The sequence below is a fragment of the Barbus barbus genome, assembly GCF_936440315.1.
Source record: "Barbus barbus genome assembly, chromosome: 19".
Classification (NCBI taxonomy): Eukaryota; Metazoa; Chordata; class Actinopteri; order Cypriniformes; family Cyprinidae; genus Barbus; species Barbus barbus.
Window position 1 is genome coordinate 10,795,225 of NC_136747.1, and position 15,321 is coordinate 10,810,545.

Sequence of the window (15,321 nt, forward strand, 5' to 3'; positions counted from 1 at the left end):
AGAACAAAAGCATTCATACAGGTTTGGAACTACTTGAGGGTGAGTAAATGATGACAGAATTTTCATTTTTGGGTGAACTGACCCTTTAAGTACACAATTATATAATACCAATTTAGGTCAAGCAATTACCAGCAATGCTTAATTTTGCTCAGTCTGTGGTGTAAAAAGGTTGCATTAGCAATTAAAGAAAAAAACACTTAAGCAAAACATGGACAGTTCAAAGTGTCTGAATAATGTTTGGTCCCAAATTATTATCAGTTTTAGTGGTAGTCCACTCTATGAAGAATTTTTGGGTATAATATGTCACAGTTTACTTTATTTTGCTATGCTCACTTACATAAATGAACTATAGTGTCCTGCAACCACTAGTAAAAAATTATCAAATATTATATCTGGTGTCTGAATAATTTTTGGATTGACTGTATATACAGTTATGAGTATGTGTGCTTTGAAATTGTTGAACCATGACCTCCTGTTTCACAGGGGTATAAATTAGAGGTAATGCATAGGCCAAGCTCCCTTAGTCATTCATCACAATGGGTGTAAGAGGAATCCTCAGATCTGGCCCACGAGATCCACTTTCCTGCAGAGTTTAGCTCTAACCCTAATCAAACACAACTGAGCTGCCAATCGCTGTCTTCAGAATCATTAGAAAATCACAGGTAGGTGAGTTTGATCAGGGATGGAGCTAAACTCTGCAGCGCATTGGCCCTTCAGGGCAAGATTTTAGGATCCCTGGTGTAAGACCAAAGAACATAGCTGTGATGTGCAGCAAACGGTTGTTGAACTTCACAAAATGAGAAGTGGCTATAAGAAAACAGCAAAAATTTCCACTATCAGGACAATAATTAAGAAATTCCAATCAACAAAGTTTTATGAATCAACCTGTAAGAGGACGTGTGTCTATCTTGTCCCAACACACTGTCAGGAGGATAGTTCGAGATGCCGAAAAACCTCCAAGAATCACAGCTGGAGAACTGCAGAAATTAGTTGGGTCTCCACATATAAAATTTTCAACTCACATTATGTTGACTATAAATTTAAAGAAATGAAAAAGAAAAAGGCTAAAATTGTGGTATCCATATTATTGGACCACACTGTATATTTTCAGAAAACTAGTTAATGTATGCCAAAATATTTATGTCTTTCTTTCCATCCACTGGATGGCAGTGTTGATTTTTGAGCGATGGACATGGCACTCAATGAGTCATCTAGCTCTGGGAAATATTCTGGCACAATCAGTCCTTTCTCTTAGTGCACCAAGGGCTTTCATATGCTGTCACCATCTCCAAACTCCATATGATTTAATGTAAAAAAAAAATCCCAAGAGAGATTCGATGAAAATAAGCCAGTACATCCACTTAGAATCTTTATTAACCACCTGATACTACCTCCACTTGGCAAAACTCAAGACGAAAATTGTGGTTGGTCACATTAATTTCATATGTTAATTCTGAGCTGACACACTACATAAAATACAAGAACAGAAGTATATCTTCTCAAAGAAATGGTCATGTCAAGTGCTGCTACGTGAGAAGACGCAGACCTGTGCTACAGACAGACTGACAGCACTCAACACTGTACTGTCACGGCACAGATGAACACATATTTTACTCATCTCTGATGGGATTGGAGTGCTATCACTGGAGAACAAAGCTCTCATTGCTTTATTTGACATCCTCTACAGTTTACACTACTCCTATAGAGCTAAGAATGTAACGACACTGAAAGAAAGTGCTAGTCACTATGACAATACAGCAAATATGAAAACAATGTGTCCAGCCTCGTGTGGTCCTCGTAATGTCTGCTGTCTTCTAACGGGAGTCGACAGATTCTAGTTATTGTTAAGGACCCACCATGATGCTGTGGAAAGAAACAAATGAATAAACAGATATATTATTAATACAGCAAATAAATATACATTGCGTAACAAAATTAAAATACATTTTATTTTCAAAGAGTTTCTGTACTGTAGTTTACCTGGAACCAGCATAGTCGTCATAATCTCTGGCGTCTCTAAGAAATCCACATTGCCTCTCTGGAAGGTTTTGCTGTAATTGGTCTGCAGATGACTATAAATAGAAAACAAATAGGCTTTTTATCCAGTTATTGGATTTCCTTGATTGAAATAAGGAATCTTTGGGACTGTATTACTATGGAAGCTTGTGAGAAGTGGTTTGAAAGAGTGAAAATGTGGGAGTGACTTACTTCTTCCACACGTTGCTTTGCTCCCAGAACTCATACAGTATGAAGCGGGATTCGTTGGCAAGCCGCTGAACTGCAACACTGCCGAGAGAGATTAATATCAAACTGGTTTGCTTAAAATGACTCCATAAAGTTGTATGTAATTTCATAGTTACTTCTATTGTCTTTGAAAGTGTCAAATATACTAAATAAACATGCATTTATAACAAAATAAAATATACTTTATGTAATTTCTAAATTACACATGAAGTTGCAAGTTAAATGTAGCATTGATTAATACACTACATGTTAAATTTAACATACATTCGAGTTTTTACATTCTTGGTATGTCATCAACACAAAAATAAGCACACTTAAAGCACGATAAAAGATGAATAAAACATGATTTAAAGTCATTTAAAATGTACTTTTAAACTTCAATTTGCATTATTACAAAGTGAGCTCACTAAGTACACTTTAATGGCTTTTATTTTAATATATCATCTGCAAGTACTTTTTTTTATTTGTAAGATTTGAAATACAACAAGTGTACATTTAATACAATTAAGGACACTTGTTTGTCACAAGTGTTATGATACTTCATTTTTGTAATTTGTTTTAAGCCATAGTCCACATCCCACGAAAAGAAAAAAATGTCAGTAGTAAACGATGTCAGCAATATCATTTTTGGGTGAACCATTCCTTTCATTAACAAATAACGGGAATATTGGTAAGCCATCAGATCCTTCAATGTTCTGGTGTAAAAGGTTGACAGTGAGTCATTTGAGCTGAAGAGCTTGAAGCAAGTCAATATTACAGAATTCTTCATCCAAGTCATTCCTACTGTTAATTAGCCAATTAGTGAAAAGCTCATAATTAAACCAAACAAATGGTCTACCTTTATTAGGAAATGTTCCAGAGAAATCAACTGCTACTTAATGTGATCACTGACATTTTTGTGATGTCTGAGTTAAAAGTCAAACCTGGACTGAGGGCTCGTAAACACACGGCCACATGCTCACAGCATGATGCAATTCATTCACGGACCGCTGTAAGCTTGCTGACGTTACACAGGCTCTGCCACGTGAACGACTGGATGTCTTATCTTAAATATTTCTTCATTTAATTGGATTCTAACAGTAATCATTTCAGGTATTTCTTAGACTCCACTCATGCAGTAAACAACAGCCTCCAACTGTGAAATGAAACATCTAATTCATCGAATTCAAACATTGAATGCTGATCGCTTGGAGGACTGGCCTAGACTGACCCCTCACAAACAAAGCTGTATGCAAATGCACCAGACAGTCACCCAGATGCCGTGGCGGTGTGAACTCACTGCAGGCAGCCGGTCTGGGCACTGGCGCAGTCGATGTACTGCCGGAGAGCCAGACGAAACTCCTCCACTTCCTCCTCCAGCACTGAGAGCTGCCTCTGAACGATCAGGATGTGCTGGGAGGGAGGTCACAGAAGAGAGCAGCAGTCAGAAAATAGGATTTCAATCATGGGTTATTTATGAAAGTGTGCAAAACTGTTCCTGGATCAGTTTTTCTTTTGAAGTATACTTTAAGTACTCTAATGTCGTGGTGATGGCGCAGTGGATAAGACACATGCCTTTGGTGTGAGAGACCCGGGTTCGAATCCACTGTGAGACACCAATGTGTCCCTGAGCAAGACACTTAACCCTTAGTTGCTCCAGAGGCGTGCGACCTCTGACATATATAGCAATTGTAAGTCGCTTTGGATAAAAGCGTCAGCTAAATGAATGAATGTAAATTTAAACATGCAAAGCCCAGAAAGGTAGTAAGGACATTGTTAAAATAGTCCATGTGACATCAGTGGTTCAACCTTAATTTTATGAAGCTATGAGAATACTTTTTGTGCACAAAGAAAACAAAAATAACTAATTTATTCAATCATTTCTGTCACATTTCGTGTTACTTTCGTGAGCGTGCGTCAAATTCTGGCATGGAAAAGAAGAAATTATTGAATAAATTTGTTATTTTTGTTTTCTTTGTGCACAAAAAGTATTCTCCTAGCTTCATAAAATTAAGGTTGAACCACTGATGTTACATGGACTATTTTAACAATATCCTGACTATCTTTTTGGGCCTTGAATGTGTCAGTTGCAGTCTATAGAGGGTCAGAAAGCTCTCAGATTTCATCAAAAATATCTTCGTTCCGAAGATGAACGAAGGTGTTATGGGTTTGGAATGACATGACGGTGAGTAATCAATGACAGAATTTCCATTTTTGGGTGAACTATCCCTTTAAAGCTCTTGTTCTGACAACATGTCTGATCATTTTTTGAAATATTCCCTATAAAAGATAGAGATCATTTGCAAAGTATCTACAAACTGAAACTGAGTCTGGACCAAAAAGACAAGGTGAAAGGGTTGAGAGGCACTGTAAAAAATTATTAACAAATATTGGTAAGGTCTGTAAGATTTTGTTAATTCTGTTTTCTATTTAAATATATTGTAAAATGTAGTTTATTTCTGTGATGGTAAAGCTGAGTTTTCAGCATTATTACTCCAGTCTAATCATTCTATTTTGCTTATTTGATGCTCAAGAAACATTTCTTTTTGTCAGTGTTGAAAACAGTCAGGGGCTGTTTATTATATTTGTCATTTTCCAGGATTTATATACAGTTCAAAAGAACAGCATTCATTTGAATAACTTTTGAATTAATTAATTAATTAATTTCTTTAAGATGAAAGAAAATGTACAGACCTCAAATGTGTGTGTATGTATGTGTGTAATAATATTTTATTTATTTTATTTATTAATTAGACAGGGCTTTTTGAGTCATAGTTAAGAGATGTCAGATCAACACTACAGAACACTGAATCCAACAGGGCTGGATGGGGTCGGATTAAAACATGACTAAAACATAAAATTCCCACCCATGGTGCTGTGACTCAGATCGCTGTGAGAATAAAGAGAAACCCCTCAGGTCTCAAGCATCAGGTAAAGCCATGAAGACGCATGTCATAATAGCTACTTTTTATAAAACAGGCTGTTGACAGGTGAATAGGAGCTGAAGAGAACAGAAACTGAGAGTTTTTACCTTGCGGGACATGGTGACCTCTCCACAGGCACTATGCTGTTGCCATTTCCCATCTTTCACAAACTAACTCTCTCTACAAATACACACAGAGGAAACTGCATTTTGTTTCAATGCTGTTTTTGCGCTATGCGTCCCAAACTATTAAATTTCCATATTTATCTGCTACAAATGAATGTAATGTCAAGTAGAAAGACTGTGCTTTATAAGTATCCTTAAATCAAGCTTTGAACATAATCAGTCATAAATCCCAGCTGAAGTAAGATTTGAATGCTAAATGAACGCAAACAAAGCGATGAAATGATACAGATGCATTAGCAATGCTGAAATTGTTATTCCATGCATAAAGTTTGTGCTAGTGAATGTCACGGTCTGTTTAGATAACCGACAAATGATAAATTGATGAGAGACTATTTAACTTCAGCCATGAAATAGAGTTTCATAGCCCATGGAGGGATAAATGCTTCTTCATTTGAATGTAGGAGAATGTGATACACACAAATGCAATAAATCAGACTTGAAATATGGCTCATAATAAGCCAACTGCTAGATCACACATTTGTTTGTGTAAAGAACATTTGCAAAAAAGCCTTGTGAAATGGAATGGGAGTCTTATTTGAAAAAGAAACTACTCATTTGTGTGTAATTTTATGCTTCAGCATGTCCAATATGATGTCTCTGTCGGCAGTCACGCATAACTGTGTTTACAGCCAGTCTCCGCAGGGGTCTGGGTACCACTCTTCTCCCTGTCGTTCACAAGCACAGTCACAGACACGCAAACCGCCTATTTAAAGTCTGTCAACAGCATCTTGTGAGCCTGAGAGAAAAGCTCTCTCAAAGTACTGTGCAAAAGATGCAGAGCCAAATGAGAGAGGAAGAGTGATAGACGGAGGAAAAAAAGGAAATCTAAAAGAATAACTTGGAACTAGTTTCTCAATCCTGTCTCTGTGAATGATTTTCTGAAAATACGGTGACATACAGGGTGACCATAAATGACTTACTGGTTTGGTGGAGCTTTCCAACACCTCTTCTTCCACCGGCTCCAAACGCAGTTCCTATGAAAGAAACACAACCAGTTTTACCACATCTCTGTTTGAATCTCATGACAACAAAAATCTAAATAAAATATAAGAAATTATATTTTGCATTAAAAAATTCAACCTATGACTATGAAGTATATTTTACCTAAAAATTCATATTACCGTAATGCAAGAAATATAATTCTTATCAAATTAATTAATCTCATTGTCATGACAGTAATGCATTTTTTAATTTTTTTATATTTTAAATGTATTTATTTATTCACTTATTTATTTTATAATTTTTTTTTTTTTTTGCAACTTCCATTATTCTCAGTAGTGATTTTAATTAGATTCTCATTACTGTAATGCAGTTTTTGGTTACACTTTATTCTAAAGTGTCCTTATTACTGTATAATTATGCATTTAAGTACTGAGTAATATTAATTAAGTACATGTCCTTATTATATGGTTAGGGTAAGGATTAGGGTTCTTCTTAAGCCTTTTCCCCCTTCTCGGAGCATAGGCCATCGACAACTTTTCTCCAGTGTCCGTGGTCCAGGGCAATTTTCTCCAGCTCTTTCCAGGTGTGCCCCATCTCTTTGGTGTCTGCCTCCAAGTCTCTTCTCCAGGTGTTTTTAGGTCTCCCCCTTTTTCTTTTGCCTTGTGGATTCCACGTCAGGGCCTGTCTGGTGATGTTTGTACTTGGTTTTCGCAAGGTGTACCCTATCCATCTCCACTTTCTCTTCCTAATTTCTTGTTGTACAGGAAGCTGTTTTGTCATCTGCAATAAATCGCTCTGTTTTGTCCTCTGCAGGTCATTCCTTCGTAGGAGTTCTTGATCAGACTCGTTAGTTTGATTGGTATCCCGTAGTGCCAAAGTAGCTGCCAGAGACTTTTTTCGGTGGACACTATCGAACGCCTTCTCATAGTCAACAAAGTTTATGTACAGGGGCGAATTCCATTCTTTAGACTGTTCTAAAATGATACGCAATGTTGTGATCTGGTCGGTGCATGATCTTTCTTTTCGGAATCCTGCTTTTTCGTCTCTCAACCGATGGTCCACAGCATCTTTCATTCTGTCTAAAATTACCCTGTTGAAGATTTTGCCTGGGACTGATAGTAATGTGATTCCTCTGTAGTTTGTACAATTGCTCAAGTCACCCTTCTTTGGGATTTTAATGAGGTAGCCCTCTTTCCTATCTGCTGGTATGTCCTCCTCCTCCCATATCTTTTCAAATAGAGGGAACAGCATCTCAACAGTAGTTTCAGTGTCTGCCTTCAGTGCTTCTGCCGGGATGTCATCGGGGCCCGCAGCTTTAGCACTCTTTGTTCAAAATATGGCCCTCCTGATTTCATCCCTGGTTGGTTTACTGCAGTCTATCGGTAGGTCAACATCAGCTGCCTGGATATCCGTTGTTGTCTACTGTATTTAGTTTCCTGGTAGTGTCGTATAGTTGTTTCATGTTGCCTGTTGCTGCCGCATGCTCTGCAACCTCTGCTAGGTTGTCAATATATCTCTGTTTGTCGGTCCTCACACTTCTCTTTACCTCTTTGTGAGCTTTTGTATATTTTGCTTGTGCTGCTACCTTTGTTGCTCTTGTGCGGCTAATGTTGAGGGCTTCTTTCTTCTGTTTTCTCACTTTTATCTTGTGCATGGTACCTGCTGTCATCCAGTCTTTCTGTTGGGGCTTCTTTAGTCCTACTACTTCCTGGCAGGTTATGGTTAGGGCATTTTTCACTCCTTTCCACATGGTGTGGAGGTCTGTTTCCTCATCATACATCATTGGAACTTATCTGTCAACTTGAGCAAACTTCTCTCCATTTTCGTTCATTTCGCCAAGCGTCTGTGAGCCCATCACTTCCTCATAGCCTGTGTTATCTGCTCCTATTTTGGCATTAAAGTCCCCCATCGGGATATTCACATCTTTGACTTTCCTTTTGTCCAATACCACTTGAATTCTACCATAGAAATGATCTTTTGTGTCCTCGCTGCTATCATTTGTTGGTGCGTAGCACTGGATGATGTTAAGCTTGATGTTTTTCTTTAAGGTTTTGAATGAGGCAGTCATCATCCTTGGTCCATGGGCTTCCCAGCCAATCAACGCCCTCTGTGCCTCTCTGGACAGCATAAGTGCCACACCTTCTGTATGTGCAGCACTGTCTTCTTCGTGTCCTGAATAAAGCAGCACTTTCTCTTCCAGGAGCGGAGCATGATGAATTGTTGTCAACGTTTCTGTATCAAGATTTTTTTTAAGGATAGGGTTGTTAGCCCTACGTCAATCTCTTTAGCCTCCAGGAGAGGTGGTCCAATTTGGTCTGACCTCGATCCTTTGACCTGTCCAGCATGGGTGACCCTACCAGGAGCATAGGCGCCAGCTGGCATAGCTCTCCGGGTCACTGAGATACGCAAGCTCCCCCACCATGCCAAGGTATGGACCATTAGGGTAATTATGAATAATTTATAGTTATTATAATAGTAAATACATTTAAAGTGAAACAAGGACACCTTAAAATCAGGTGTTACCTAATTTTTTAAGTCAGCATAAATGAAAGAAAGTAGAATAAATACGATCAAGTTTTATTTTTGAGATACATCTCATAGTTTTAAAAATAGCCTTAATTTTTTAAGCAGAATATAACTGTATATCTTATAAAACGACGATATGACTGAGATATGTTCTTGACAGATTCATGACATTTACCCTCAAATGAATTTTAAGTTAGATGAGAGAGTTATGACAGACAGAGAGAAAGCTTTATAATGAGAAAGAGAAATCATTTGTGTAGCCTGTTGCCTTTTTCTCGAGACGGTCGATCAGCTTTTGCAGTCTGTTGATCTGAGTGATCCATTGATTGTCCTCTTCATACAGACCTGCAGAAACACACATTTCAGCACACAAATGCAGCTCTCTCTTGTTCACTTGCCATATGGCTCTAGAAGGCACTTGCTCTAGCTGAATGTAATTGAACTGGAATCGAATTGTATTGGGAGTATTATTTTGGCAGCATGTTTTATGACATGCTCTGTAAAGGATTGTTTATTAATTTGATAATCTCATCATGTTTTCTCTCAGCAATGAGCACAAGCAAAGATGCGTTTCACCTAACATTGTCACCTTCACTGCCCCCTTCTTTCTCTAGAGTCTGTCTCATAGTCATTCCTCACAATCCCTCCTACCTAAACTTCTTTCCAGATCTGCGTATGTGCCCTTTTCTTCCTCCAGAGCATTGAGGCTCAGAATAATCACCTGAATTGACAAGATTCAGAAGTGGGTTGTTCGGAGACAAGCTGCTATTCCTTTGAAGTCTTCGATTAGATCTCCTTCCTGACCACTGAATGGGCAGAACCTCTGGCTTCACAGGCCCCTGTCTGTGATCGAGACGGCACACACAAACACACAATGCAGATGCTCAAGAATGAGAGTAATATTTTTCACATATGCTCATCTAATTATTAGCTTCTGATTATATAGAATATAATTTATATAGCAGCGCTTTATACAATAGATTGGTTTAAAGCAAGCAGCTTTACAGTATTAAACATGAAAAACAGTACCAGCGCCGCTTTCAGTGAGAAATACTGTAAAGCAGCTCTCTTCTTGTGTTCTTGTTTTTACTTTACTGACCTTGACGGACTGAACAAAAGAAATTAACCTGAAAAGGTTTCTGTAATCGCCATGGACCAATGGTATTTCAAAGGTGTTTACCAGCTGGAACAAACTTATCTGGAACGTTCTCTTTGCAAAGTGTTCTTTAGACTCTCAAATGTACTTCACACTAAGAAAAAATGGTTCTTTTAAAGAAGTAATCACTAAAAGGATTTTTTGGGGAACCAAAATAGTTTTTTCTATGGCATTCCTGCAAAAACACCCTTTTATTTTAAGAGTGTAGCTACTTCTTCCTGAACAGAGAGTGAGTTCAGATAATTGTTAGAAGAACGAATGGACTCAATAGTGACTGAGTCAGTCAGATTTGACAAGAAATATAGTATTATATGGGATCCAAAATAGATTTGGTTTCTTGAAGAATGCAAAAACGTACTCAAGGAAAGAAAAATTAAGGCACGACTGGTCTTCAATGAGAACCAAAAGAGCCCATGTTACACCACTCTTTATCTCCTTGCACTGGCTACCGGTTGCTGCTCGGATCAAGTTCAAGACATTGATGCTTGCATATAGACCAACCACAGGCTCAGCACCCGCCTACTTCCACTCACTATTACGAATCTACATCACCTCCAGAAATCTGAGATCCGCTAGTGAGCGACGCCTCGTGGTACTGTCACAAAAAGAGAGGCACAAAATCACTTTCCAGTACATTTTCATTCACTGTTGCTGGCTGGTGGAACGATCTTTCTACCCCAATCCGGAATGCTGATACGCTGGAAATTTTCAAACTCATCTCTTACAACACTATATAACTTCACCCTAAATTAAAAAAAAAAAAAACCTTTGTCTTTCTCTATATTTATTCCTTCCCTTTCTAGCCTGTACTTGTTTGGAACAATGCCTGAAACTTGGTATTATGAGCACTTCCTGTGTCTGTTTACCTCTTTATTATGAATCGCTTTATGTATTCCCCAATTGTAAATTGCTTTGGATAAAAGCATCTGCAAAATGACTAAATGTAAATGTACTTTATCCATAGCATAAGAATGAGGTCAATGTATAGCTAAGTTAGAAGAACAAAACAAATAACTGCACACTCAAGTATCCTGTCTTATTGAAAAGTTGGGCTGTAATAAGGCCTCAATCAAAAATGATTTAGAAGAACAACAGTCAGATTCGTAGTCTTTCTGTAAAAAAGAGAATCAAGTGAGTACATTATAGGGCTATTCATTGCAGGAAAAGCTGAAATGCCTATGCTAATATCATTCATACACTGCATCTAATTGAATTGCATTAACAGAAACACAGTCTATTCACATGCTAATGATGCTTCAACATTTTCATCCAGCATCAAAACACAGTTCTTAAACATCACGACTACACTGATGCCTTTTGTTGATTGCACAAGACCTTTCTGCCCTGCTCCTCATGCTACCAATTAAAATGTACAAAATATGTCAGCGGGCTTCTTACATGTTGTCAGACTCTTCCAGAACAGGGAAGGCTTTTTTTTTTTTTTGTAATAATAGTCATTTTAATTTTGGATATAAGAGAGTGATGGTGGTGGTTTAATGTTTGTTCTTTATTACACAGCTCTCTGGACAACTTGATTCTTATTGGTCAATCATGACATGGAGCATTATACAAATGGTTTAGTATAACAATAAAGTGTACATTTCATAATTATCCATAGAAACTTGTCCATTGCCACTTTCACATCTCTCGTATACATCTACGGTCTCATTCCAACACAAATTACGCCCTTAGCTCTGCAATTGCAGCATTTTGTGACCTCTTGCAAACATAAATTGACTTCAGTACTAATTTGATGGTAAGAATAACCTTTTACGCAGCAAATGGGGTGCCTAGTTAAAGCAAGAAAACACTGCAGATTATTAATAATAGATTAATATTGTAATATTATAAATTGGTTTTCTTTGCAGAAACTTTAAACTAATCTACAAGTAATGTATTAATATTTTTAAATGTTTATTATTTATATTTAATAATAATATATTTAAATATGAATCTACAAGTAAAATATTCATATTTTAAATAATATATTATTTATATTTCATAATATTTATCAATATATTTATTTAATGAATGAATGAATGCTTCAGATGCAAAAACCTCTAATGTGGGATTGTTATTTTAAATGAGCATTTTTATCAGGCTCCTATGAACATAACACCACATTTTCAAAATAAGGCATTCAATTACTGCCTATAACCTTCTATTTGCAATTAAAGTTAAATTACTGAACCTGATGAGATTTAATAAGGTTGCCTAATGACAACCTGATTGTACAGTACAACTTCTTACTTTTATGAGGAAGCAATCGTGTACCGTCAAACATTTAAAAAGATGATATGTTATGAACCAAATACCATTTTACTATTCAGTAGTGGGAGTGAAAATGATTATGTGCAATCTAATTATATCTATTGTTCAGCTGTTCTCGAGCAGCAGAGGAATGCTGCATCTATTTGAACTCTTGAGACAATGAAATAAATGTAGGCAGGCAGGTGTCAAAATTAAGGCTCGGTTGGTTGCTCATTATCCCTAAAGACACTGTTGCACAACGCACATCCTGAGGGAAGCTTACCCTCCGTGGTTAAAAATTGCTCACAACTGCATCAGCACACTGAAATCAGCAGAACCACACAGGTGATTAAAACTCAGCTGGAATCACATCCACACACCTGCAGGAACCCATGGATCTGAACTGACAAACGCAACGAACTGCTCTCCAGAGACCAGCCTCTTATTATACAGGAAATTATATGGAAATGACACAGTGAGAAAAATAAAAATGGAGGTATATCAGCAGCAGTGCTTCTTCCTAATAGCTGGTAATGGTCTGCTTCGCACGCATAGATGAAAGCGGTGCTGTGAATGGCGTGAGTGCTCCTGTGAGCTCGGGATTCAGATTTGAGCTCATCTCCCCTGTTTCATCCCTGTGTGTGGTGTTGCTCCTCAGAGAGCCTGACTCGACGCTTCAGACGGAATAGAGAATGGACCACGCTATTTCAATTTGTTCTGGCCACCAGCCACTTTCTACACATCTAGCGCAGTGGGAATCAATCCACTCTGACCAGCACACAATGAGCTGGCCGTATAACGCCAGGCCTCGCCATCTCAAAACCTTTAGGCTCAAAATGTGTATACGCTTTTTAAAAAAACACTAATGTTATGAATCTCCACACTGTCATCTGTGACACAAAAGCATGGTGATATAAGAGGTTACGCGTGTGTAGCCATGTGAAGACATGCACAGGTTTGCTCTGTGCTTCAAAAAAGGATGTAAACGCTCCTTAAAGGGATGGTTCACTCAAAAATGGAAATTCTGTCATCACTTATCATCCTCATGTTGTTCCAAACCCTGTATTTTATTATTACATGGAATATAAGAGGAAAATTAAATGTTAAACATAGACTGCTATTCACTTGTGAAAAGTGTGCTTAATTGTATTGAATGTGCATTTGTAGTGTACTTTAAATATTAAAAGTGTATTTTTTAAACTGTAATTGCATGTTATAAAATCTTAATGAAATAAAAGACCTCTTAAGTGTACACTTAAGTACACTTTCATGTTTTCGCAAATACTTTAATGAATGTATCTTAACAGATAAAAGACAAAAAGTACACTTTGTAATAATGTCAAAATAAAAGTGACAGAAAATTCTGTAATTAATTACCCTCATGTCGTTCCAAACCTGTAAGACCTCTGTTCAACTTCAGAACACAAATGAAGATGTTTTTTATAAAATCCGAGCGCTCCATAGACAGCAAGGGCACTACCAAGATCAAGATCCAGAAACGTAGCAAGGACATCGGTAAAATAGTCCATGTGACATCAGGGCTTCAACTGTAATTTTATGAAGCAATGAAAATACTTTTTGTGTGCAAAGAAAATATTTTAATTTGTGTTTCGAAGGTGAACAGAGGTCTTACAAGTTTGGAACTACATAAGGTGTGTAATTAATGACAAAATTTTAACTATCCCTTTAAAAATGACACTTATTCAAACATTCTAAAGTACAGTAAAGTACTAGATTATAATTGCAAATTGCATGTTATTCAATGTCAACATTAAAAATTAATATTTTAAATATATTCAAATGTGTAATTACAAATATATTTAAATAAATGACATGGTTTCAATAGAAATGACATTAAAGTATATTTTAGTTTACCATAAATGCTTGTCAGTTCCTTCGTCAGTACACGTGAACCATATTTCAATAACAATAGAAATAATTATGAAATGGCATATAAAGATATATTTAGATAAAAAAAGCTTAAAAAGAGCACTCTATATCAAAATTTCATTTTTTATAAATTACATTTTAACTTAATTTCAAAAAACATGCAATTAAATGTAACTAAATGTGCCTGGTAACACTTTATTAAGGCATAATTTTGCATAGTTACATGCAAGTAACCCTAAGCTAAACCCTAATCCTAAACCTAAATGTATAGTAAGTACATGTACTTGGCATGGCAGGAGTGGAGATATTTTGAGTGTGCTCATGGGATTGTGAGTGAGGCTGCAGACTTGGTACTTGCAACATCAAGATCCGTGATAGGCTGACTGAAAATGACTTGAGAGGACTGAGAGATGGAGAGATCGAGCCAAAGCCAATGCCACTGAAATTTAACGACATGTTTCCAGTGTGAAATCATTTCAAACGTGTTTGTACTAAATTTGTACTATAAAATCATGATTAATCTCTTAATTGATTACACATGAATTAATCTGATTATTTAGCATTAAACAAGTACATTAAATTTGGTAAAGTATGTAAAATTACGAAGTTAAACATATTTTGGTAACACTTTTCAATAAGGTCTCGCTTGTTAACATTAATTAACACATTAGCTAACATTAACGATTCTGCATTTTTCTAAACTTTGCAAATGTTAATTAATAAAATAAAGTCAAATAAATTAGTAAAATAAAATTGTTATTTTTTCATGTTAGTTTACAGTGCAAATGCTAACACATAAAAATAATACTATAGGATTAATAAATGCAATAAAGTATTGGTCTATTTTCATTCACGTTATCCAATATTTTTAACTAATGTTAACAAATGGGAATTTATTGTAGATTCATCATAACCTATATTTTATGTTAACTATATTTTATGACAGTCCTATAAATAAATAAATAAATAAATACCATGACAGAGTCCGTCTCTGAAAAGAGGGAAGATAAAACTTTATGTAACAAAATTAAAGGGATAGTTCACTCAAAACTGAAAACACTTGTCTTCAATCACTCACCCTTACAATGTTACAAACCTGTATGAATTTTATTCTGATGAACATTAATATATATATTGAAGAATGTTGGTAATCAAACAGTTACTGGTAGTCATTTACTTCCATAGTGTGAAAAATAATAATAATAATGAAAGTCAATGGCTACCA

At 36.5% G+C, this 15,321-nt stretch overlaps 1 protein-coding gene across 1 annotated transcript in view; it reads right to left on the bottom strand.

Moving 5' to 3' along the window:
* Positions 1 to 1,356: 1,356 nt before the first annotated feature.
* LOC306885138 (N-terminal EF-hand calcium-binding protein 1-like) overlaps positions 1,357 to 15,321 on the bottom strand; it is a 35,362-nt gene continuing 21,397 nt past the window's right edge. The window contains exons 7-13 of the mRNA XM_079441490.1: positions 9,522 to 9,643; positions 9,069 to 9,145; positions 6,253 to 6,306; positions 3,524 to 3,636; positions 2,209 to 2,286; positions 1,981 to 2,072; positions 1,357 to 1,863 (exon numbers count right to left, since the gene is read on the bottom strand). Coding sequence (XP_079297616.1) covers positions 1,835 to 1,863; positions 1,981 to 2,072; positions 2,209 to 2,286; positions 3,524 to 3,636; positions 6,253 to 6,306; positions 9,069 to 9,145; positions 9,522 to 9,643 — 565 coding nt within the window. The 3' untranslated portion in view covers positions 1,357 to 1,834. The remainder of the gene's footprint in view (positions 1,864 to 1,980; positions 2,073 to 2,208; positions 2,287 to 3,523; positions 3,637 to 6,252; positions 6,307 to 9,068; positions 9,146 to 9,521; positions 9,644 to 15,321) is intronic.